This window comes from Argopecten irradians, chromosome 13 (genome assembly GCF_041381155.1).
Source record: "Argopecten irradians isolate NY chromosome 13, Ai_NY, whole genome shotgun sequence".
Taxonomy (NCBI): domain Eukaryota; kingdom Metazoa; phylum Mollusca; class Bivalvia; order Pectinida; family Pectinidae; genus Argopecten; species Argopecten irradians.
In genome coordinates, this window is record NC_091146.1 from 6,929,044 (window position 1) to 6,957,043 (window position 28,000).

At 36.1% G+C, this 28,000-nt stretch overlaps 2 protein-coding genes and 1 pseudogene across 2 annotated transcripts; 1 reads left to right on the top strand and 2 right to left on the bottom strand.

Moving 5' to 3' along the window:
- The first annotated feature begins 938 nt into the window (after window positions 1–938).
- Window positions 939–12,753, top strand: LOC138306093 (uncharacterized). Its single transcript, XM_069246455.1, has 4 exons — window positions 939–1,329; window positions 11,213–11,331; window positions 11,727–11,901; window positions 12,180–12,753. The coding sequence occupies exons 1-4, from the start codon at window positions 1,017–1,019 to the stop codon at window positions 12,443–12,445; spliced, it is 873 nt and encodes a 290-aa protein (XP_069102556.1). The 5' UTR covers window positions 939–1,016; the 3' UTR covers window positions 12,446–12,753.
- LOC138306519 (uncharacterized) lies at window positions 8,178–9,445 on the bottom strand (annotated as a pseudogene).
- A 1,415-nt stretch (window positions 12,754–14,168) lies between the features above and the next one.
- LOC138306627 (DNA-binding protein RFX7-like) lies at window positions 14,169–27,907 on the bottom strand. The gene is made up of 8 exons (XM_069247066.1): window positions 27,585–27,907; window positions 26,390–26,423; window positions 25,234–25,319; window positions 24,102–24,230; window positions 23,668–23,787; window positions 22,825–22,906; window positions 17,008–17,212; window positions 14,169–16,492 (listed from the first exon to the last, which is right to left on the bottom strand). Exons 1-8 carry the CDS (start codon window positions 27,836–27,838, stop codon window positions 14,169–14,171), a joined length of 3,234 nt encoding a protein of 1,077 aa, XP_069103167.1. The 5' UTR covers window positions 27,839–27,907.
- Between the last annotated feature and the right edge of the window lie 93 nt (window positions 27,908–28,000).

Sequence of the window (28,000 nt, forward strand, 5' to 3'; positions counted from 1 at the left end):
CGTTGCCAATTTGAAACATAGCTTTGTTGCTGATGTAACATAAACAAAAGGCGACCATGATTGCTGTCATAGTACCATTCTGTTGTGTATATCAACACACACACATATATATATATATATATCGAATTAGCAGCAAAAGACTATGAATTTCGCAAAAAAAAAAAAAAAATAAGCCAGACCATTATTTGACACGCTCCACGACGACGTTAAGATGGGTCTATCCTGCACAAAAATAAGGTTTTTAATTTTCTGAATAACCCAGTTTTCCGAAATGATCAAGCGTAGATTTAATAACGCATGTATGTTAATTTAATGGAATTTGGTTTAGTTAATCTTCTTAATTGTTATCATTACAGCCAAAACGATGCAGCCATACGAGCCAGTGCAGAATGTAAGGAGGATTCACGTATTGCTGACTCCATATGTGAAGAAGTAATATCCAAAATGTAAGTTTTGTTTCAGCTATTTTATTGTTAAATCTCCTTCCAACGAAGTTGAAGGTGTAAACTTAAATCCTCATGTCTGCCTGTCGTCCGCAAAATTTGTTTTAAACATTCCAGCAATCGTTTAAGTTATTATAATTGTTTTAATAGCTTTTTTTAATAATCTAACGCGTGTTCCTAAGGCTAACTAAATTGTCATTTTCAATAACCACGCATAAGTCACGTAGTTTAAATGATCTGGACTGATACAAACTGTTTTTGATTTGAATGAATTTTGTTTTAAATTACTTACAAACAATGATACAAGATATAAGAAAATGAAATAAATAAATTCCGTAATGCAGTTTATAGCTTTTTAAGTTGCAACAATAATGCTTTGCAAAAGGTTATTATTTGTTATCAATTCGGCTTTTAACAAACTCTACATCTATGGTAAGTTTTAGTCACATAGATTCGGTATAAAGAATAAGCATGTAAAACAAGTTAATTTAATAAAGTAATGTGTCTTCTTTTATTTCAAGAAATGGCCAGAGCGACCCAAAGGAAATCTTAAAGGTATTCATAAAGTCTTTCATGAAGGGAAGACAATTGGATATTACAGATATTACAACCGATATCGAAGGGGAGACGAGTGAAATATTTCTAGGAAGGAGAAATATCCTTGCAGAAGGATTGGAGGAGATCCAAACCATAGAGAATATAAGATTTCCCGTACAAGTAAATTTTCACGGAGAATCTGCAGTTGATTTTGGAGGACCAAGGAAGGAATTTTTCGGAGAGATCTTGAAAGTAGTCAAGGACCGATTTCTCGACGGCAATGGTGTGATGATTGAATTTGATGAATATCTCGCCAGAAAGTGGTACTACGCTGTCGGTCTCATCGTCGGTAAGTATCAATGTCAGTATCTGTCAAAGTTCCTTGATTTGAAGAAGCTTGTTTACACATGTGTAGGTAGTCATTGGCTGTAACAAAGACATGCAACAGACTCTGACTTCATGATATGTTAGTTAAATAACATTTCTGTTAAATTCTTATTAAACAAGATATGAGTTGAAATACAGACCGGGCGAGTTATCTCATATATGTGAATTTCAACCATGAAATAACAATTACTACAGTCAATACTTTAACAGCTCCACCACAAACAGTATATCATTTTTTGGAAAGTATATCAATTAGGGAAACAAATTTTAAATTATATGTTTTGTAATATATTTTACATTTGTGTTTCTGAGACTATATATATATATATATATATATATTCTTCGTAGCAAAACTAAAGAGAGCTGCGGAAGCGCTCGGAACAGCTCAGTAATGTTTTTTTTGTGTGTATTTTTTGCTTTGTTTTAAACACTGTGTAACAAATATATACAATACCTCAGAAACATTTATATATGTAATTCAATTCAAATCGAAGTGACTTCTGTCAAGAGTGGCGAATTCCGCTTACACACGCGTGCATGATGGTGCATTTAGATTTGTTAAATACAACTCGCATATCAAATAACGACATACTAATGGTAATGGAAAGAAAGATAGAAATTGATTGGGTTATGTAACATATGTGACATTGTTATTGATAAAGACTCTTATTTTCTCAGCCAACCGAAACTTACCGCATTTGTCCTTTTATACAAAACTAGTATGTACCTCATCACTGCAACTTTCTAGCCAAACAGGCACCTTGATCCGGGTGGCAGGGTAGGCATAGCAGGTTTAATGTAGCGTTATATACCCGCAAGGGTAATTTCCGTTTACCGCAGTCGGTGGTGCATGATTAACCAATACGAAAATATTCACTCCTCAACGTTCGGCTGATAATGTTTATAGGAAACTGTATATCAAATTATAAGAACGAGCTACATGTAAGCATGGATAAAAACAAAAAGGTTCTTAACTGATTCTAACGCAGTAAAATTCTTAAATAATGGAAAATTGAAGCGAATGTTAATTATATGCTAATGCATTAACATTTATGTGTTAAACGGGATTTTAAACAACATACAGTTTTACTCGTTAAAAGTGTGTTTAATGTGATGTAAGCAGAAATATTTAAATTCCGAATCTAAGCGGCTGTGTAAATTTTGTTGAATCACACTTTTAAAGGTCAGGCTCAATTCACAGGAACTGTGTATCTACCAGGTACATGGGACTCCACTCAATGACTAGGAAGTCATACGCCAAATTAATATGTCAACGGTGCTTCACTAATTGGAATTGATGTCTTTTTTAACAATAGAGTGTACCTGTACCTAGCTACAACTTGTGACTGCTGAATCTGGGTTAACCAAGATTGTGTAAAGCTTCTCGTTCTATCCCACTTCTAAATTTGTTAGACCGATCAAATATCATTATAATGTCCCTACTTCAGTAACACTTATTTCTTTGTTTCCAACCCTATTTGAATCGTTGGCAAAATTTGGAAGACAATTTTTGCACATGAAACGTTACGAGGCAAGATATAGTTCCCTTGTTATACATTTGTAGTTTTCCTTTTTGTGCTAACTACACATTTTAACCAATTGTCAGGTATGCATCATGATGAAATATCAAAATACACTTATGTTGAAATGATTTTTAGCTCACCTGGTCCGAATTAGGACCAAGGTGCGCTTATGCGTCCGTCGTCCGTACGTTCGTCCGTCAACAATCGACTTCTTTTCTATAACCACTGGCCAGAATTTAACAAAATTTGACTGGTAGCATCCTTATAGGGTAGGAATTTAGAATTGTACATATGATGGGGCTGACCCTCCGGGGGCCTAGGGGGCGGGGTCAAAGGGGGTCAATTTTGCTATTTCCATTAAGACGACTTCTTCTCTGGAACTAAGCTTGGGATAGCACTCATATTGCAATGGTAGCATCCTTCCCCCGGGAGCCTAAGGGATGGGGCCAGAAGGGTAAATTTGGCAATTTTCATATAAACGAATTCTTCTCTGACACTTAACATTCACCAACACTCGTAGTCATATGATATTGATAGCATCAGTATATATATGATTGGGATTCAAAATTAAACAAATCGTCGGATAAATTTTGCAATTTCTGATTGTAATAATTAATATAAAAAACAGGTTAACGATACAGGCCCTCTAGGAATCTTGTTTCTGTTTTGACTCGTTTATACACATCCTATAAATTTTCTTTTAACACGTATTATTGCGTGGGGCCTGAAGCTCCACGCAGTATATATTGGCGAGGAAATTGTTTTAATTAGTTTTGCCTATGGGGGAAAATAACTATACGCATGCGCTAGTGTAGGGAACTTCCGGTAAAAGGTCTTGAGTGGGGTCAGCTTGCTGTCAATTACACTAATAGTTTATCTCGCCAGATGAAAATGCGCCTAGTGGGGTTAGCTTGCTGTCAAATTTACACCAATAGGTTATCTTGCCAGGTGTATGAACAATGGACCTAAACCAGCCTCATCCTAAATACATATTTACATGTGTGTATCTTATTGATACATTTAAGAATTAAAATATATTACTTATATAATTACCATTTAAGAAGTAGTAAGTATTATAATTGCCTTAACAATTTTACGTTAATTTAGTTTTGTTTGATGAGAAAAACAACTACATATGCCCGGGATTTGCGGTAAAGGTCTTGAGCTGTCAATTACACTAATTATGTAATTTATCTCGCTAGTTGTATACACCATGCAAATTCCATTTACCTATCAACAATGCAAATCAACAAGCATCATGTATAAGAAGTAACGTATATTAAAAACAAAAACTTTAATCAAAGTTAATTAGCTTGGTTTGACTTTGCAATGTACAAAAAATGTAAGCTTACATGTACTGTGAATTTATCGGAGATGCCTAGCGTTACATGTAATAGAGCTACATTATGTATCTACAATGAATATTATGTAACATATTGAAATAAATGAAAGCTTTTGACAGATGTGTCACAATGAAAATATTATGAAATAAAATGTACTAAAAAAACTAATGTAATAATGTTAATCAAGTTATCCACGTTAGAATGTTCCACTGTAACTATACTGAGACTACATCATACGGGGTATGTCACAGAGATGAAGGCGTGTGAAGTGGGCAATTAATCTGTTAATACATGTGGTTCAAAAGGAGAACTGATAAAAGTAGATAATACAGTGAAGGAAACTGATGTGAAATTTAAATGCTACGGCTCTGGAAAGGTCGTTATCATGATAGCGCTAACTGAAAGTATAGTTGTACAAAACTGTTAAAACTTTCAATGGAACAAAAATACTATTTTCATTATAATTTTAAACTAATTTCTGTTTTATCAAAAGGTTTTGTAAAAGTCATAGATAAATCTGGAATATATCTGTAATTGCATCAACTTAACAACTTGATTTTAAAACTTTGACTCTGATCGACAGGAGACACCTGATTCAAGCTGGCAGTGCATAGTCACTGCCTAGTCAACGAAATATGCTCTCATGCTGTCGACTGCATTTGAAAGAAAATCTCCCCCTCATCCGAGCTTTAGTGACGGATGAGGGTGATTCTTCTGTATCAGCCTGAGGCTGAGGGAATAAGGAGCATTCCTGTATCCAAGCCAACGTAACCTCGTTTTAGAGACAAAAATATGCAAATGAGATGGGTCTATATCTGGTCAGACACGCACAAGATCGCCATACTTCAAAGTAAAAACACTGTTTACATCAAGGGCAGGGCCCAAGGGAGGGCAAAGAAACCTTATTCCCTCAGCCTCAGGCTGATACAGAAGAATCACCCTCATCCGTCACTAAAGCTCGGATGAGGGGGAGATTCTTTCCGTATTGCGCTCTTCCGCTTCCGGAATAAGGAGCATCTTCAGAGGATGGAAACAGTGATAAAAGATAACACAACAAGAAAATAAGTTCATAAGTGTAATGAAAAACACATTTCAAAACTATACATCATGATACAACAAATTATGCTGCTGTCTGCAAAACTGAATTTGCAAAGACACTACCATCACTAACATCCCGCTGATAAAATGTCGCGAATGTACGCGCCGAGGCCCAATTGGCAGTCTTCAGAATGTCACGTAACGGAACACCTGCCCGAAAAGCCTGAGAGGAGGCTGCTCCTCTAGTAGAATGTGCTTTAAAAATAGGATCTATGCCTGCTGCCGAAAGAACCTCCTTCACCCAACGTGAAATCGTAGATGGTGACACTTCATCGAAAGTTTTATAAGAAATGAACAGTTTCCTACTTTTCCTCCTCTTACGTGTAACCGACAAATATTGTTTTAACACTGTCAAAACGTCCAACGTAACGTCTTTCTCATAACGATATAACTTCACCACTGTCGACGACTTCCCCGGTTTAGAGGTTTTAAGAAGAGCTTTAACATAAAAAGTACACGTATCGCCCGACCAAGACATGCTGTCCACATCTAATGCTGCTAATGTCTGACACCGTTGCGCCGTCGTCAACGCAATTAAACATACCAATTTCAACGATAAATCCCTCAAAGATAAAGTTTCTATACACGGTAGGTTCTTCAGATAAATCAGCACCTTTGAAACATCCCATGTTTCCACATACCGAGGCATCGGTGGGTTCTCGTTAAATAACCCCTTCATAACACGGGAGATGCGTTTACTGTTCAAACACACATTACAATTTAATAACTCGAGAGTTTGTGAAAGCATAGATCGGTGCGTGTTCGCCACGCTATAAGACCTGCCCAAAGACACAAGATAGTCACAAATTACAGCTTCAGTCGGCGCACTTGGATCAACTTCCTGTTGACGACACCAAACTCGCCATTGCTCCCACGCCAGGTTGTAAGCCTTCGAGGTACCCCGTCGCCATGACTGCAGTGCCGCATCGGTAGCCCGGCCTGAAAAGCCCTGGTCTGTGAACGCTGTCCGGAGACGACACAAGCGGTCAGGTTCAGTGTCCTAAACAGACGATGACAAGAACCATCGTGAGGTAAAGTTATCAAATCTTGCCAATGAGGAAGTCTAGCTGGCGTGTCAATCAATAAATCAAGTAAAGTGGGAAACCACGCCTGACAAGTCCAGTTTGGTACAACAATAATAGCTCTAGATATCCGATCATCAATCACCTTTCTCAAAACCCTCCCAATCAAGCAGAATGGAGGAAAAAAGATATGGTTCATAACCTGACCAACATACTGTGAACGCATCATAATTCTCGGACCCAGGGTCTGGGCCCCACGAAACATATCTAGATAACTTACAATTAAGTCTGGATGCGAACAGATCAACATCTGGTCGAAAGAAATGTCTGCAAATTCTCTCGAAAATTTGAACATCGAGACTCCATTCTGTTTTAATCGAAAATTGTCTCGACAAAGAATCTGCCTCGACATTTTCACAACCTGGTAGATACTTGGCAGTTAGAAAAATCTGTCTATCGTAGCACCATAACCAAATATCTTTGGCTAGATAATAAAGATCACATACGGTACCACCCATATTATTGATGTAGGAGACTGTGGTATTATCACATTGAATAAGGATATGAATGGCCGATCGCTTTTTACAGAAAGCATGAAGTGATAATTGGATAGCTTTTAACTCCAAAAAATTTATATGACATTGTGCTTCTTGTATAGACCAAAGTCCATTAACTTTCTGATCATCAAACACCGCACCCCATCCTTCTAGGGATGAATCAGTTGTCAACAAACAATCTGGTTTATCAGGACGAATAGATTTCCCATTTGAACTGATAAGATTCTCATTCCACCAATTAATCTCTGTAATGCTTTCTGATGAAAGAACGACAAGGCCTTCATAGTCATCACTGTTTTCTGATAGACCTCTCACTTTATCTGCTTCTAATGATCGATAATACAATGGGCCAAGTAACACTGCCCTGAATGACGCTGTACAACATCCAATGAAAGAAGCCAATTTTCGTATTTGAACGCAGGGTTCTGACAGGATCTCTGAACATTTCAACAAGATCTTTTGGACTTTCTCATCAGGTAAAATACCTTGAACTGAATGGAATCTATAATATAGCCCAAATGTGTAATAACCTGTCTGGGGTCAGTAACCGATTTCTCATGATTGACCTGAAAACCTAATCTCGCCAGAATATCGGTCAACGCAGTAGTGTCCTGGTGACACCTATCTTTCTCAGAAGCTCTTGTCAAAGAATCATCAATATAATAAAATGTCGAAATGCCCCTGCTTCGCAGGTACCCATAAATTGGTTTCAAAATCTTAGTAAAAACTCTCGGTGAGCAGGCTAACCCAAAGGGTAAAACTCTGAATTCATAGAGTGTCTCTCTCCATTCAAATCTGAGCAATTTCCAAAAATCTGGACTAATAGGTATGCTAAAATACGCATCTTTTAAATCAACAGATGTAAAGAAATCGTCTCTTTGTACTGACAGTAGAATAACATCCAAAGTTTCTTGTTTGAAGTGCTCATAAGCAACCCATTCATCATTCAGATCTCTTAAGTTTATGACTGGACGATACTTTCCATTTTTCTTCTTAACTAAAAAAATATTTGACAGAAATTCACCAGGCTCATGATAACAAGGAAAAATCGCCTGTTTAGACAAAAGTTCTGATACTTCCTTATCAACCAATGACATTTCATCTTCTGAGAAAGATATCGGTGCTGGCACACTATATTGAAAAGGCCACTGTTTATCAATCAATTCTATCTTATAACCCTGAACTGCGTTCAAAATCCAAGTATCGGATGTAATACACCGCCATTCATCAATGTGATTGGTAATCCTACCAGAAGGCACACTTACCTCTACTGGTTGCTCTTGTTCTGTGACTGTGTGTTATTCTGACTGTCTGGGGCGTTCTGGTGGAACTGTGCATGCCTTCGTCCCCGTCGGTTCCCGAATCGTCCCCTCTGGAACCCTCTGCCTCGCCCCCACGGAGCCTGCCAGTTTTTTGTGACATACGACCGACCACCACGATAACTAGGGTATCGATTACCAAAGGCACGACCCCTTCTCTGTGTACATCTGTTCAAGTCATCCAATTCTTTAATTCTCTTTTCTACTCCCTCACCGAACAATTCTGATGTGATAGGTGTATCGGCATTACACAGTGGGACTAAGTGTCTATAAGGCAGCGACGGCCTCATAAAGAATCTACGCTTCACTGAAATGTCATAATGAACATTACACAACAAGCTCATGCCATCTTGGAGCAACTTCTTGATCATTTGTCTATCGTCCGTATCGGGGACTTTGATTTTCGGAAACTTTGAAATTAACTGTAAGAACGGCACCATACTGTGTGCCAAAAGACGTTGAAAGTCTTGTAAGGTTCTGTCCGATGTCTGGGCAGCCGGCCCAATAAAATTCCACACCGCGTGATTCGTGTGAGGCGGCAAGATCGCATCAACATTCTCCGGTACCCGGTATGTTTCATTTAGAGCAGTAACATCAGCTCTGGTCCTCACCGCGTGAGAAACATTGTTAGCCAATTTTCCCGAAATGGCCGGCCCGAATTTCGCTTTATCGTAAATGTCGGATAATTGGAAGATCATTGTCAGAGACCGCCTGAACTTCCGACTCGTCATCAAAAAGAGAGAAATCGTCCGCCTCTCTACCAAACACACCACTCTGTCCTCCATTTTGATTGTCCTCTCGCGAATTCACGTTCGCCTCGAGATTAACCGACTTTCTCGATTTTTTACTAGAATTCACGTTCTCATCTGTCTTTCCATCGGAAATGACCTTAGTAAGGTTTTGAATTGCCGACAACACATTATCAAGCTTTCCATCATCTGTGTTGCGTTTTCTCTTTCTACTTGAGTGTTCGGTATTTTCCGTCTGCGACGGTTTCACTTTCGATTTGTCAACCTTTTTACTATCTTTCTTTTGAGACTAAACACCGAATTGTGTAGATAAGACCCGAAATTTCAATTGAGAAAACTCATAAAGAAGTGTGCGTGCCGACAAATGTCTCAGGACTTACCTTTACGAGGTGTACGCTTTCGAGCTCAAAAAGGAAGATGGCGATCTTGTGCGTGTCTGACCAGATATAGACCCATCTCATTTGCATATTTTTGTCTCTAAAACGAGGTTACGTTGGCTTGGATACAGGAATGCTCCTTATTCCGGAAGCGGAAGAGCGCAATACGGAAAGAATTGAAATTGTGGTTTTCGTCAACAGTTTACAATACAGTTTGCTGTTTTTTGTTAATATTTTTCTTATCATATTATGTTACTAAAATAGTTATTTGACTTTAAATATACATCATTTCTCGAATTGCGTGCAAAATCAAGGTGATGGTAGTGCTGTTAATGACACAGAAGATCCATCATTAAAGTTGTTCTGATGAGTGGATACCAAAATGCGCCTTACATTGTGTTGTGTACAGTCACAGCCATTATGGACAGATCTATCCGGTAGTTTCAAACTTTTAAACATAACGGTAGTGTATAGTATTACTTTGTTTAAATAACTTTGCTTCGCTCAGACATGCTTTTTACATTTCTTACATTTCCTAATTACAAAAAAATCATTTAGTGTTAATAACTAAAGTTCGCATGCTGTTTTTATACTACCACTTTGCCCCACGTATTGCGTTTCCTTTTTAAAGGAAAGCAACTTATTGTGTTAATGTGCTGACCACACAATGTACATGTGTAACGTATCACACATGTAGCTTCTATGGTCGATTTATCTTATCATGCTTATGTTACAGTTAGCTATAAAACCATGTGTTTAATTTTGTTTGTTCTAGAAAGTCGTTTCCAAATAATTAGTACATGTGCATATCAGCTGTAACATTCATGTAGCCTGGCCCTTATTTGCAAACGATACATCATTGCCGTGATACGGTCGAAACAAAGAGAACATAGTTTGATAATAAAAAAAATAAGAATTTAATACATGTAACTTCTGTCTATAATTTGTATTGCCTTATTTTATAGTGGTTCTCTTTGGGCAATCATCATTATATATCTAACTGTAACATCCCAATGTAAAACTACATGTCTTCGTCACAAAACACAGGTTCAGAGGTGCAAGTTATGGGTTGACATAGAGCTTTACTTAGATAATACCATTGCAAGACAGAGACTAAAAGGCGATGAAAATGTGTAGGGTAGATAATCATTAAGTATAAATGTAACTCTGGTTTATTCAAATATATATTAATGAGTCGACACATGCTATACCTACAATGGTCCCATCTACTTATAAAGAGATGTGATTAACGACCTTCTCAGCTTCCCTTACATACGTCTGTCACTACACTAAGGGAAAGGGAGGGGAGTCATAAATAGTCGCCTAATTTAAAGTGTACAGCCCCAGACAGGGAACAACAGCCAAGTGGTGGTTTTAGGAAGGGGAGGTGATTATGAAGTCACAGTTAAATGGAAGGCTTAGACTTGACTAGAACTAATTGGAACAGGCCTTTTTATACCCCTACCCAGGGTTTATTGAAGTTGATCCAGTAATACAAATTGATGGATGAACTATGCCAGAGAACCTTTCACATTAGGCATATACATATACATGTATATACACTTTACTCAAAATTAAAGATTTATGAACATAATTATTTGCCGTGACCAATATTGCCATAAATTTGGTGACGTCAACATCCACAGTTCAGTTACACCGACTGCACAAATTTCAATAGAAATCATATAGTTTTTGATATCTCTTTGATATTCTTCTTTTTTTTTGTTGTAAAACTAAGTTTGCTTCAATCGATCTAAAATTATTTTTAATTGAAATGTAGCGCATTGGTAACGAGTTTGTTTCATAATTTGTTGTCTCTTAACTTTATAACTAGGTTAAAGTGTTTCCCATTTTTAGGCCTGAGCGTTGTGCAAGGTGGGCCCATTGCGACCTTCCTTGTTGACGTATTGAATGGAGACAAAGGGCAGTCCCTGGATCAGTTTAAGGAAGGCTTAAAACGGACAGGAGTTCTGCAGGTTGGTACTGTATTTAAACGTGCCAAGATATCGGTTTTAAACATTTAGCTCCTCGGCTGTGAATTTTTGTGCTGTGAATCACTTGGAATAAACTGTACAGTGAACGTATATACTTTTGAAAATATTATGACCACTTTGATAACTGAATCATTATGTTACAATAACAACCTAAGTCGAATAGTCACTGTCTCCATTAAGTTTTCCCTGTTTACACAGGTGATATAGTTTTGTCTTGATAAAGCCACTCAGCTTTCACATAGCCGGTTCGGGGTTTGACATGGCTTGGACGTGAAAAGGTCTAGGTCATCTGTCTGTCAATTTTGGTTTTTCTCCGGATACCCCGGTTGCCTGACACTCCAAAACATTTAATACTTATATTTCAATTTTCTCTTTAGCTCTACGAGCGCACAAGGACTATGCGATTCCTATTTTCAACCCCAACACTTTCAATGAACGCAAACAGATTCCTGAAGGTATTTAACGTAGGCTTCTCAGAGGAGGGAACTACTAAAAGGGCCCAAGAAGAAGCAGCGTATGGATTTTTCGTTCGTTATGTACGGGAAACATACGGTGAGTATCCAGTGGTATATAGTATATACCGTGTTTCAAAATAAACGCCAGATAATAATTAATCAGATGTAATGTTGAAACCAGATTTTGATGCAATTTGTGATATATGTTACAAACAGGTTATTGAGCATTGGCAATCGTTTTCGATGGAATCGATGGAAAATTATCCATTTTCTATAATCGAGCTTTATTCGTTTCTGTATAACAGTCTGGTATACTTTAGTAACACCATTATGATGACTACAAAACCATTCTAATGTTGTTTTTTTTCATTTCAGCTGGAAGACGTGGAAACGTCACCATGGAGAAAATTCTTCGTTTCTGTACCGGAAGCGAGGAAGAACCAACGCTGGGATTTTCCATGCAGCCAACAATCGAATTCTCGGCGATTGCACTGCCTATGGCCAATACATGTACAAATAAACTTTCATTGCCATTGACAAACCTAAACACTGAACTTTTTGATATGGCATTTCTTAGTGAGTATTTTGGCTATCAATTAAGTTTTCATACCCTCAACCCTGCTGAAGTGACCAAGAAGTGACTTGATCTTACGTGATTACGCAATTGCAGATCGTGCTTACTTGTTTTTGTATAGCATATCCAGTTACGTTTTTCAGAGAGAGTGCATTACATTAAAACGGGAAAATTGGGGTTTCCCCAAGTGATAATCTGGTTGGTAGAGGAGCACACTAGCTCTACTGAATGCTGTTATCCATGTTTATTAGCTAAAACGTAGATGTATAATTTATAGAAAACAACATAGGTTCGTACGTTGCAGTTACAAAATAATAGTCAATCTTCAAAATTATATATTTCAAATCATGGATTAAACGGGTTCCAAATGATAAATGTAGCATTTCGTTGATTTCTCTATTGAATATGATCGACAAAATCAGAATAAATATCGTGCACCACATAATTAACTTATATTTCTTCTTTTTTTGTGTTTAGAGTAACAAGTTATTTATTTTTTACAGTCCTTGAACAGATTAAAATGGGTTATCCCCAAATTTTGTGCCGAACATTAACTTCCCCTTTTATTCAATAATTATTGTAGTTAGGAGTTAAACATTTGTTTTAAACATTTTTGCAGAAAGACATTTTTACATACTCAATGTAATTTTTCAATAAAGATTTGCCTATTGATTTTGTCAATGTGTCATTGTTTAGCTTAGCGAACGCACCGTTGCTATAGTCCGTGCCACGAATTGTTAATTAGTAAAAAGTGCCAGAGGGTAGAGATTATCTGTCCTGGTAGGGAATTATTTTTTTCTGTCCCTGTTATTTCCCAAAATATTGTAGAATTCTTAGTTAATAATCATGAGTGTGTGGTAATTAGCGTATAAATTGTAGAACTATATTCTTATATCATTAGTGTCCAATAAGAGAGGGAATGGGTGTTAGGGGACAGATACAATTAGGTACGCGGCAGATAAAGGTTGCTGTGCTAGCAGTGCTCTCTGGGGCTGGGAGTGATTAATGAGTGTTAGTACCCCGAGCTCTCTGTATCTAAATGTCCTCCTCACCTTGGTCAAGTAGAGATTTGTGGGATTTAGGTCCACTCTCTGAGAACCGGACATTCGGGCATTCGGTATCTAAAATGCCCCCCTCCCTACTTAAAAAAGTTTAAGTCTATTTTAGGTCTAGTTTAGATAAAGTTCTAGGTATAGGGGTATATAAGGAGCAAGTAAGATAGTTCTGGGTTCAGAAGTTTTTAGCGGGATTGTTAGTTTTGAGTTGGGAGTTTTTGGTAGGTAGTTTATACTTTGAAGTTTTTAGCGAGCCGGATAGTTTAGAGTTGGAGAGTTAAGAGTTTGAAGAGGAGTTACCGTTTTAGGACTTAAGGATACAGCTATATTTAATGTGAATTTTGACTAATGTTTATATTATTAATAAACATAAAACTCCTGCGAATTGTTGTATTGCCTGCTCCCTGCGGAACGCTACAATATGTTTAAAACTGCAAATACAAAAAATCAATAAATCAACTTGGATATCTTCATTTTACTTTGTGAAACCCGTTGTTAAACTTAATGCCCTGTGACAAGCAAGAATCAAATTATTTTGAAATATTCACCGTCATAGAAATACTTAATAAAATTTATGAAACTCAGATAAATCAGTCTATTTACCTGGTACACATCAACGAAATATGTGAAGGTAGGTGGAATTCCGATTGCAATGATCATTAGGTCAAAGTTTAGAACGCGCGTGGAGCTCGAATTCGAATGTGATATCTATTGTCCAATTGGACTGCGTCGGTTCTATTTACTTTCATATGGCTCGGAATCTAAGCCACTATCAGACAAGGCATCAATCTCCAGGATTGAGATGTCAGGGCAGTGTATACTTTCAATAGTATGGTTAAGGTTTTCCTTATGCATAGGGGACATGATCTCGTCTTTGTCCTGCTGTTCAAGAGAACATGACTTTGCCCGCCTGGAATCTTTACCAGAGTCTTTATGGTCAATGATGACCACCTCGTCGTCTGTATCATCTGTAGAATTTATCCTTTTATGATAAGAAACATTTCCACAAGTGTAGATCTTCCGTTTACGACCAAATGAGGGTGTTTCTCTGTCAACTGAACACCGACTACCTGGTCGGGATGAAACACCTTGATCACTGTCAATTTTCACCAATTTTGAAGGAGTTTCGTCCATATTGATATCTGTGAAGCTTTCCTCTGCTGAATCCGATATCATTCCAGAGCTTTCTTTCCCCATAGGAAAGATGCTTTCAATTTCAGACTCGGATGAAGAATTAGTACGACTTCGACTTGGATTTACTGACCTATGACCTTTACCGATATCTGGTTTTCCTTTAGAGCTTGTTGTCATGGTACTGGTGTTGGACAAAAATGACTGTGTTACTGTTGATACAGGGCTGACCACCGACATTTTGCTGACAGCAGTAGCTGGAAGGGTGGGGTTCAGTATGATGAAAAATTCCCCGGGTTTATTCAGCTCTAATGATTTTGGCAAACTTGATGCTGTAATGTTCTGAATGTTTTGGATCTGAACTCCTGGGCTGGATTGATGGACTCCTCCCGGCGACACCGTTACACCACTATTTATCTGGGTCTGGGCCAGAACTTCAGCCTCCCTTGCACGTTTCTCTTTGAGAAGTGTTGCTACAGGCTTAGATTTGTTGTAAATGGAATTCTCTGTACTTTTTTCCTTGAGTATATTTGAGACAGTCTTCGAAGGAGAGGCTTTAGGACGGATTGGTGTAAATCGTGACTTGGTCTTTTTTGGTGTTGATGGTGATGTTTGTGGTAATGCTTGTGATGATGGAATATCAGACATAGCACTTAGTAGGCCAACAGTGCTACATGCAGGATACGACACATTGATGCTACTCGGAGAATTCAAGTTCAAGCTTAAACTTCTGGGAGGTTTCACAATGTCCTCAGTTGAGGAGAATGTTTGAGATTCACTAGAAGGAATGGACGGAATTTGTGGTATGTTGGATGATGATATTACAGTGCCTGGTTGGGAAGGATGATTTGCTGAGACAGGAACATCAGATTCAGTTACAACCGAAATCATACTGGAGGTGGAGGACGGAATTCTCATGGAAAGCATGTCATTTTCTTTTCGTGTACCCATTTGTGAAAAAGGCACAAATGCACTTCTCGATGAAACAGATGAGGACATAGATGATGATGAAGATGAAGAAACAGATGAAGACAAAAGAAGACACTCATCCAATTTCTCCATATTCTCCACAGTTTCCATGGCATCAAATTTTGGAACTAATTCATGTGAATTGTCTGTTGAATTTTGTTCTGTAGCTGTATCTTCTACGGCATCGGGTGATAGACTTATCTCCCTTTGCTCCGGTTCTGTGTCTAACACCTTTACCAGTGATGCAGCACTATCCACCTGTGTTCGATGTTTAGACACCGCTGCCGGTTTCATAATCGTGTGGAATGGTCGCCCTGGAGATTCTTGTCCAATGTTCCAAGTATCTGTCGTCTGATTAACTGAATCCAAAACACTCGCCATCAGAGAAACATTCCAGTCATCCTTTCCTATTTCAAGATTTCCAGAATCATTAGCCAAAGGCTTGGACTTTGAATTCTTTTTATCTGTTTGCTCTTTAGCTTTTATAGGATTTGGACTGGTTAGAGGAATCTGTACATCAGTATCCATGGCCTCTGTTTGGTTGTGACCTTGACCTTTTGGTGACGACCTTGGCATTTCAACATCCATTTCCTGACATGTCCTTGTCTGTTTCTGACTCATCTTTTCCCTTGCTAGAGAAGACTTGCTTCTGATAGATTCAGTTTGCTTCGTCTTTCCACTCAATACAGACTTGGATCGAACCAAACTGGAATCTTCATCTTTCTTATCGAAGATTCTCCTGGCTGGTGACGTAAGAGCTCTCAGCAATGTAGGGGAGGTCAGTGAAGGTGTCATACGGTCTTGTGCCTCTTTTGCCTTCTGTTCATTTTCTTCCTTTTGCATCTGAAGTTTTTTCTTGTGTTCCCGAAGTTGTTCTCGTTCATGCAGTTTCCGTTGGAGCTGAAGCTGTGTCTCCCTATGTCGGTCTCCTCCAGTAGTGTTGGAAAACATGGATGACACTGGAAACAAGATAAATAAGATATTATTAAAATGGTAAGTAATGGTGTTTGAAAATTTATAACCATCAGCTTTCTAATAACCATGATATCAGATAAGCAATTAGATCCCCATTTGGAACAATTTACTATAAATAAAATTGACTTCTGTATAAAGCGGACCTGTTTATGGTCAATTTACTATAAAATTTACCTCTGTATAAAGTACCTCTGTTTATGGTCAATTTACTATAAAATTGACACCTCCGCATAAAGTACACCTGTTTATGGTACAATTTACTATAAAATTTACCTTTGTATAAAGTACACTTGTTTATGGTACAATTTACTATAGAACTGACCTCTGTATAAAGTACACTTGTTTATAAAGAACAATATTGCTAAGGCCTATTTGTGTCCTTTATAGACCAATCTGATTAAAATACAGATCCTTATAACCATTCCTTTGTCAAAAGGTGTGATAATAAGGATATGTTTTTCAATCAGGTTGTTTAAGGACAGATTTGTATTCTATTTACCTTTCATGTTCTGTATGCCTGAGTCCTGCATCCCAGCCACCACAGTAAAGGCAGACACCGACTTGCTGTTGACGTACAGATGACTGACGAGGTGTTCAGCCAGTTCACGCACGCTAGGGAAGCTTTGCTCCAACAGTTTCTGGGCCCACTCACATACCAGCTGGCAGGAGGCCGAGTACAGCTCGTCATCCTCTGATCCTGCATCCTACAACAACGACAAGAACATAAGAACCACTGGGCTTCACATGTTAATGTGAAATTCACTGCACCCTGGGTTAGAAACATGGAAATATGGTACAATGTAAAATGCAAAAAAAAATTATCTGTCAGTTCTAGTTATCTAGTCATCAAATAGAAAACAAAAATGAATGTATCTGATTAAAATGACTCCAATAATTATAAAACACATTTCATCTAATACTTTTGTGTTTGCTGCTAGCATATAAAAGTCTGATCATCAAAAAATTATATGAAGACTAAATATTTATATAGTTTAGATGAAATAATATCAGACAAGTACTTGTATGCATGTTATAAGAGGACTGATAGTATGTTTATGTACATGGTGTGCATACCTGTTGTTTGTTAGGAGTGGCATTGTAATTATATAAGGAATGCACATACCTGCTATTTACCATGCATGGTAGAAGTGTATGTATGGTCCATACCTGCTATTTACCACAGTTGAAGTTTAAATATGGTACATACCTGATATTTACCATGGTAGAAGCGTACATACTGTACATATCTGCTATTTACCATGATAGAAATGTACATATGGTACATACCTGCTATTTACCATGGTAGAAGTGTACCTATGGTACATACCTTCAATTTACCACGGTAGAAATGTATGTACAGTACATACCTGCTATTTATCATGGTAGAAGTGTACATACCTGCTATTTACCATGGTAGAAGTGTACATATGGTACATACCTGCTATTTACCATGGTAGAAATTATGTACGGTACATACCTGCCATTTACCATGGTACATCGGTAGAAGTTTAAATATGGTACATAACTGCTATTTACCATGGTAGAAATGTACATACGGTACATACCTGCTATTTACCACGGTAGAAGTGTACATACCTGCTATTTACCTCAGTAGAAGTGTACATACCTGCTATTTACCATGGTAGAAGTGTACATACGTTACATACCTGCTATTTACCATGGTAGAAGTGTACATATGGTACATGCCTGCTATTTACCACGGTAGAAGTGTACATACCTGCTATTTACCACGGTAGAAGTGTACATACCTGCTCCATGGTAGAAGTGTACATACCTGCTATTTACCATGGTAGAAGTGTACATATGGTACATACCTGCTATTTACCATGGTAGAAATGTATGTACGGTACATACCTGTGATTTACCATGGTACATCGGTAGAAGTTTAAATATGGTACATAACTGCTATTTACCATGGTAGAAATGTACATACAGTACATATATACCTGCTATTTACCATGGTAGAAGTGTACATACCTGCTATTTACCATGGTAGAAATGTACATACCTGCTATTTTCCATGGTAGAAGTGTACATACGGTACATACCTGCTATTTACCATGGAAGAAGTGTACATACAGTACATACCTGCTATTTACCACAGTAGAAGTGTACATACCTGCTATTTATCATGGTAGAAGTGTACATACGGTACATACCTGCTATTTACCATGGTAGAAGTGTACATACCTGCTATTTACCACAGTAGAAGTGTACATACCTGCTATTTACCATGGTAGAAGTGTACATACGGTACATACCTGCTATTTACCATGGTAGAAGTGTACAGTACTTACCTGCTATTTACCACAGTAGAAGTGTACTTACCTGCTTTTTACCATGGTAGAAGTGTACATATGGTACATACCTGCTATTTACCATGGTAGAAGTGTACATACCTGCTATTTACCACGGTAGAAGTGTACATACCTGCTTTTTACCATGGTAGAAGTGTACATACGGTACATACCTGCTATTTACCATGGTAAAAGTGTACATACCTGTTATTTACCATGGTAGAAGTGTACATACCTGCTTTTTACCATGGTAGAAATGTACATACCTGCTATTTACCATGGTAGAAGTGTACATATGGTTTACTTTTTATGACGAATGACAGTGTTTATATGTACCATTGTACTGTAGAAGTGTTATCATATACCTGCTGTTTATGAGGTTCTATATGAGGTCTGACATTGTATATATGTATCATGGTAGAAGTGTACATACCTGGTGGTTACTGTTGTTATGAGGTCTGACATTGTATATATGTATTGTGGTAGATGTGTACATACCTGTTGTTTATGAGGTCTGACATTGTATATATGTATTGTGGTAGATGTGTACATACCTGTTGTTTATGAGGTCTGACATTGTATATATGTATTGTGGTAGTGTACATACCTGTTGTTTATGAGGTCTGACATTGTATATATGTATCATGATAGATGTGTACATACCTGTTGTTTATGAGGTCTGACATTGTATATATGTATCATGGTAGATGTGTACATACCTGTTGTTTATGAGGTCTGACATTGTATATATGTATTGTGGTAGAAGTGTACATACCTGTTGTTTATGAGGTCTGACATTGTATATATGTATTGTGGTAGAAGTGTACATACCTGTTGTTTATGAGGTCTGACATTGTATATATGTATCATGGTAGAAGTGTACATACCTGTTGTTTATGAGGTCTGACATTGTATATATGTATCATGGTAGAAGTGTATATACCTGTTGTTTATGAGGTCTGACATTGTATATATGTATCAAGGTAGATGTGTACATACCTGTTGTTTATGAGGTCTGACATTGTATATATGTATTGTGGTAGTAGTGTACATACCTGTTGTTTATGAGGTCTGACATTGTATATATGTATCATGGTAGAAGTGTACATACCTGTTGTTTATGAGGTCTGACATTGTATATATGTATCATGGTAGAAGTGTAACATACCTGTTGTTTATGAGGTCTGACATTGTATATATGTATTTGTGTGTAATACTTTGATGAGTTGACGTATATATGTGTATATACCTGTTGTTTATGAGGTATGACATTGTATTTAAGTATTGTGGTAGAAGTGTATATAACTGTTGTTTATGAGGTCTGACATTGTATATATGTATCATGATAGATGTGTACATACCTGTTGTTTATGAGGTCTGACATTGTATATATGTATCATGGTAGAGGTGTACATACCTGTTGTGTATGAGGTCTGACATTGTATATATGTATCATGGTAGAAGTGTACATACCTATTGTGTATGAGGTCTGACATTGTATATATGTATCATGGTAGAAAGTATATATACCTGTTGTTTATGAGGTCTGACATTGTATATATGTATCATGGTAGAAGTGTATATACCTGTTGTTTATGAGGTCTGACATTGTTTATATGTATTGTGGTAGAAGTATACATACCTGTTGTTTATGAGGTCTGACATTGTATATATGTATCATGGTAGAAGTGTACATACCTGTTGTTTATGAGGTCTGACATTGTATATATGTATCATGGTAGATGTGTACATACCTGTTGTGTATGAGGTCTGACATTGTATATATGTATCATGGTAGAAGTGTATATACCTGTTGTTTATGAGGTCTGACATTGTATATATGTATCATGGTAGAAGTGTACATACCTGTTGTTTATGAGGTCTGACATTGTATATATGTATCATGATATATGTGTACATACCTGTTGTGTATGAGGTCTGACATTGTATATATGTATCATGGTAGAAGTGTATATACCTGTTGTTTATGAGGTCTGACATTGTATATATGTATCATGGTAGTAAGTGTACATACCTGTTGTTTATGAGGTCTGACATTGTATATATGTATTGTGGTAGAAGTGTACATACCTGTTGTTTATGAGGTCTGACATTGTATATATGTATTGTGGTAGAAGTGTATACCTGTTGTTTATGAGGTCTGACATTGTATATATGTATTGTGGTAAAGTGTATATACCTGTTGTTTATGAGGTCTGACATTGTATATATATGTATCATGGTAAAGTGTATATACCTGTTGTTTATGAGGTCTGACATTGTATGTATCATGTGAGTGATTTATATCTGACATTGTATATATGTATTGTGGTAAAAGTGTATATACCTGCTGTTTAAGAGGTCTGACATTGTATATATGTATTGTGGTAGAAGTGTACATACCTGTTGTTTATGAGGTCTGACATTGTATATATGTATCATGGTAGAAGTGTACATACCTGTTGTTTATGAGGTCTGACATTGTATATATGTATCATGGTAGAAGTGTACATACCTGTTGTTTATGAGGTCTGACATTGTATATATGTATCATGGTAGAAGTGTACATACCTGTTGTTTATGAGGTCTGACATTGTATATATGTATCATGGTAGAAGTGTACATACCTGTTGTTTATGAGGTCTGACATTGTATATATGTATCATGGTAGAAGTGTACATACCTGTTGTTTATGAGGTCTGACATTGTATATATGTATATGTGTGTGTTTATGAGGTTGAAGTGTACATGCCTGTTGTGTTTATGAGGTCTGACATTGTTATATGTATTGTGGTAGAAGTGTACATACCTGTTGTTTATGAGGTCTGACATTGTATATATGTATATGGTAGAAGTGTACATACCTGTTGTTTATGAGGTCTGACATTGTATATATGTATTGTGGTAGAAGTGTACATACCTGTTGTTTATGAGGTCTGACATTGTATATATGTATTGTAGAATATACCTGTTGTTTATAGGTCTGACATTGTATATGTAGTAAGTGTACATACCTGTTGTTTATGAGGTCTGACATTGTATATATGTATCATGGTAGAAGTGTACATACCTGTTGTTTATGAGGTCTGACATTGTATATATGTATTGTGGTAGAAGTGTACATACCTGTTGTTTATGAGGTCTGACATTGTATATATGTATCATGGTAGAAGTGTACATACCTGTTGTTTATGAGGTCTGACATTGTATATATGTATCATGGTAGAAGTGTACATACCTGTTGTTTATGAGGTCTGACATTGTATATATGTATTGTGGTAGAAGTGTACATACCTGTTGTTTATGAGGTCTGACATTGTATATTATGTATCAGTGTGGTAGAAGTGTACATACCTGTTGTTTATGAGGTCTGACATTGTATATATGTATCATGGTAGAAGTGTACATACCTGTTGTTTATGAGGTCTGACATTGTATATATGTATCATGGTAGAAGTGTACATACCTGTTGTTTATGAGGTCTGACATTGTATATATGTATCATGGTAGAAGTGTACATACCTGTTGTTTATGAGGTCTGACATTGTATATATGTATCATGGTAGAAGTGTACATACCTGTTGTTTATGAGGTCTGACATTGTATATATGTATCATGGTAGAAGTGTACATACCTGTTGTTTATGAGGTCTGACATTGTATATATGTATCATGGTAGAAGTGTACATACCTGTTGTTTATGAGGTCTGACATTGTATATATGTATCATGGTAGAAGTGTACATACCTGTTGTTTATGAGGTCTGACATTGTATATATGTATCATGGTTCTGATCATTGTATATATGTATCATGGTAGAAGTGTACATACCTGTTGTTTATGAGGTCTGACATTGTATATATGTATCATGGTAGAAGTGTACATACCTGTTGTTTATGAGGTCTGACATTGTATATATGTATCATGGTAGAAGTGTACATGCCTGTTGTTTATGAGGACTGACATTGTTTATATGTATCATGGTAGAAGTGTACATGCCTGTTGTTTATGAGGACTGATCTCCAGGTCTGGAAGGTTTGGAGCCTCAATGTCTAACTTCTTCCTTAATCCACCATAACAGTATGTGAGTTGTGTTAAGGTGTAATTCGTATTTAAAGAGTCGTGATTACAGAGAATATTGTATCAATAAGCATATATAAAGCCTGTATATAAGACAACTTTCATAACATCTCATTTAAAATCAACACTTTAAAGATACTTTTTATCACATACCAACAAAAATCTGCAATTCAAAGATGTTTATTATCAAGATCGACTGCAAAAATCTAGTGGAGACAGCCATATTGAATTGTCGTCCTCATAACCCTGTTGACATATCATTTCTCCAGACGTCACTTGATTATGACATACCATTAGAGTCAATACCTTTGTGTCTTATGATATTTAAGGTATGGTCATGAATACAATATTACAGAACAGGTTAGCTTTAGGTTTTTGATAGAGGATCTTACACGAGTGGCTATGTAATATGAAATTATCAACATGTTCAATAATTTGATATGCCATGAGTCTTTAGGCAAGTGACATATTAAATTATTTAACAAGTTTCATAAATTTCAAATTATATAACCTCTCGTGTACAATTTTATTTATGACATAACTTATATTACTAGAAATATAAGTGAAACCTTTAATTTATCTCTATATAATACAGTAGAAATCCGACTCAGATGTGACGTTTCATCATGCGAAGTCATATATACAGATTCTGACGTCAATACTACAAGTGACGTCATAATAGTGTTATTACATGTGTGTATTATAATATTGATGACATGGTCGTATGACATAGCTGGGCGAGCAAGTTATGTGATAAAAGGATATCTTGACTGCCCACGCTGGCCCAGACGCCTTGGTTTTACATTAGGGAACACACATTTCATCAGCTTCCCAAAGTCAGCTGTACTTAAAGGACGGATACCATGGTTCTCACAGTACACCCTGAAAGGAGATTCCATAAGATTAAACATAATACAGAAATGCTGATACATGATCTCAGTAATCTTTTTTCTTGATTATTGATATTCTAAATTAAAAGAAAATTAGATTGATTTAGTATTTAGGAAAATGACCAATTGCTTCAAACTTTTTGTTGTCCAATATTTTTCATTGCTAAATATTAATTCCATAATATCTGTATAAATGCAGTCAAATCTGTTTGATGTTCTATTGCAAATAGATATTCTCTATTACCTCATTTTCATGAGATTACAAAAAAAGCAAAAAGAGATGGTTAGTAAGACAGGTTCTGATACCTATAATCATCATAGACTTCCTGCTTTGGGAGACAGATTTCCACATCCTCCTCTAGATGTGACCGTATCCATGTATAAGCCTGTGCCTGCTCTGTTCTGTTGGATGTCTGTAGACATGACGTAGGAGTCCTGAAAAACAAACTCCATATGTAATTCTAATAAGGTAACAAAAAGCATTAATAGTCACAATCATAGACAAATTCCAAATGGAGAATTTTCTTTTTTGTTATTTATTCAAATATTTAGATAAACATGAGGGTTCTCATATTTTTAATTCCACCTAAATTAGTCAATAAGGCCTTCTGTGGGTTAGCCTGTACATTAACTCTACAACTGCTATTGTATACTACATATTTACCTCCCTTCCTCTGGGTAGGTATCCATTGTGATGTCATTGTTTGTGAGCAAATCTCACATCATTTTCTCTAAAAAGCATGACATTACGCTCACAAACACATAACATCACAGTCAATACCTACCCACTAGGGTAGATAACTCTGTTATATGCAAATACAGAATATCATAGAGAGGATTCTTAAAAAGATTGCATTTACAATCATATTTTAATATTAGGAGGTAAATTGATATTGTTCATAAACCAATGATAATCTACATACATGCATGTAAATCAACTGTTCTGTCTATAGATTTTTTTCATCTAGTATATCGTCATGACAAAATTTTTGGTTTCAGAGTGTTAAAATGACACATTTCCGGAATTTCTTTAAAATCAAATAACATCATATGCATTTAATAAAGACATGGGTTATTGATGCACAAAATCATGTAAATGTATCACTAATAATTAATGAAAAGGTAAACCAATAAGGCAATAACAAATGCTTTAGAATATGTATTTACATCCGAAAAATGACTTAAGGAAATACTATTTTGATTTCTTAAATTGGTTAACAAATGCTTTAGAATATGTATTTACATCCGAAAAATGACTTAAGGAAATACTATTTTGATTTCTTAAATTGGTTAACAAATGCTTTAGAATATGTATTTACATCCGAAAAATGACTTAAGGAAATACTATTTTGATTTCTTAAATTGGTAAAAATATAAAGAGTCATCATGGTTTTTCTTCTTCATATATTTCATCACCACAATCATATTGTACACATACTGTCTGAGGTCCTTGCTGGTATCTCCTGTTGGCAGGCGTAGGTACAGTAGTAGTTTCTCCACATCCGACAGGCTTTTCACATCTCCCTATAGATAATGACATAAAATTAAAATTGGAATCAAATTATAATGAGACAAAATCCAGGCCATTCATGATAATGAATTTACTGCATAAATAACTGCTAAAAGTGCATGTATTGTTTAGGCAGAAAAATGTATGTTTCAGCTACCCCTACCTACATGTAGCCTAGAAGTTTTTACCTCGATCCATTCCTAGAGCTATTTTATCACACTTTTTCAAAACAAAAATGTAGTGTGTGAAGTTTTCAGCTTAAGATTTTTACACTTGCTTTAATGAGAACACAGCAATGAGAAATAAAAGACTTCTTGCCAGCCTAAAGCCAAAAAGACAAATTACTTCGTAATGTAGTAATAAAGCAACTGAACCCCTCCTCAAAAATAAATAAATACAATACAAAAAAATCCTGACTGACCTACTCTATTTTTTTCAGTTATGTATATAAATTTTTTTTGGCCTTAAATTATTCTACCGTTAATTCGGCTTTTACTACCGGTATATGTCTTGAGTTGGTGATTCGTGAATATCAAAACTCTAGCTGCCCCAAATATAGATTAGAAGCCTGGTTTTTGATATCTACCTGCATACATATATATGTATACATATATCTAATATATATACTAATAAAGCGAATACATCCAGAACTGTGAATTAGCCCTGCATTATGGTTTCTGAATCCTTTGAGATATATGATACTATTATTTATAACCATTGTGGAGGACATAAACAAACTTTTCCATCCATTAAGTGTATAAAATAGAATTTTTTTTAATTTCTTAAACACAGCTTAAATATACTAACTGATCTAGGTGCCAATTGCCTATTTCCCGCAGTTTATATTGGTGCAACATTCTGATGTTCATCACATCAAGAGGATTGGACAGCAAGATTTAATCATACTTTAATTTACTAACAGTAGTGCACCATCAACACCAGACATCCACTTAGTCAAACAAATATTACTGGATGTATAACTATTATCACCATAGTTACCACAACACAAAAGTTGAATGGCCTGGAGAAGAAAACAGAAGAAGCAAAGGAAGAAGAACCATTAAACTTCCACATCATAACTTACCACAATCCTGTTGATTCTGTCCTTAGCTTCATTGCTGTAAAAAAACAGTCAAGAAATGAAACAATATCAACACTCAACAGTCGATGTACATCCTGTACCTGAAAATGTTGCAAACCACATTCTGGTACATCTACTATCAGGATATATTAACACTGTATTGTTTTCATGCAAGTAAATTTATCTTTCACAGTCATCTCTATAAGGTGATTAACTTGATTTCTTTTGAAGCATTTTCCTAGATAGATACAGTCAACAAGAATTTTTATCCAAATTGTGAATTATCATGATAACATGAAAATTAATGCACAATATACAGGGATTTCTGTTACTTCGTTCTCATATACTTTTAATGGACAACAAATTAAAAGGACTGCACTTTTTTAAAAAGATCGCACTTTACTCCAAAATTACTCCATTTTATCCGAGAAAGTTATAAACTAGTATAAATAACTGGTGTTCATAAATATAGATATTATATAGGAAATCTGTCAGATACAACTATTTATAATGATCGAATATTCATATAATTAAATACATGTATGAGAACACAATTAAAGCCAAAAGCAAAACTATTTAATCAAAAACATGTAGATTCAATATATATTATACATTGTAGAACCTAAATGTGGTTTCGTTTTGTCCACAATAATTCGTTTTTTTTTAAAATTCTTATTTTAAAACTGATTTAACACATCCGACACAGGGCCATGTATAGTCTAAATGAAAAAATAACCAGAAATACATATAAATATTTATATGTATTGTATTTCTGGCTATCTTTTTCATATAGAGACCATAAATGGCCCTGTGATCTGACTTAGACTATGCCTACCTATCGTACCTCGATATATAGTATATAGGCCTATTGGCCTACACGTAAAGGGTGCGTGTATGCGTAATATGGAGTCTTGACCCCATGACCTAGTTTTGGTTATATGAGGACACGCTAAGGGTCACGCCAATGTTTTGATAAATTACACCTCCACTAGTTATCAAAACACATGAACATATACGCTATAATGGCAACAATAAACTATTTTGTAGCATTTCCAATAACAAAGGCATTGAATTACACCACATAAAATGTTTTGGATCAATTTTCATAACGTAAATTTTAAGAAATTTGGTGAATTAATGAAATATCAATTTCATAAACTTACAATATTTATGAAAATCAGTTAACGTTGTTACATACCTTACGGAAGACTCTAGTCCTTCCTCGATATTACTATACCGACTTTTAGGCTGTGTCTCCCGTCCATAACGGGAGTCTCCGTTTATCAGTTCGGATCTGTCATTTTCAGAGATGTAAACATTGGCACGATTGTGATTGACATCGCTCGGCAGACCAGCCAGGTGCCCGATTCTGGCATTTTTCAGCGATTCTCCCTTATTGTTGTTTGATACATCAAATCTTACATTTTCTGAAACTATGAAATGTTGATTCATACTAGTGTCGAGAAAAAAATCCAGGTGATATAAACATTAACAAAGCACATGGCGCCATGTTCGTCAAAATATTTCTGAAATACACAAACATAATCCAATTACGCATGCGTCATCTGACGTATGTTTTTAATTGTCGTAAAATCATGATCGATATAACGAACA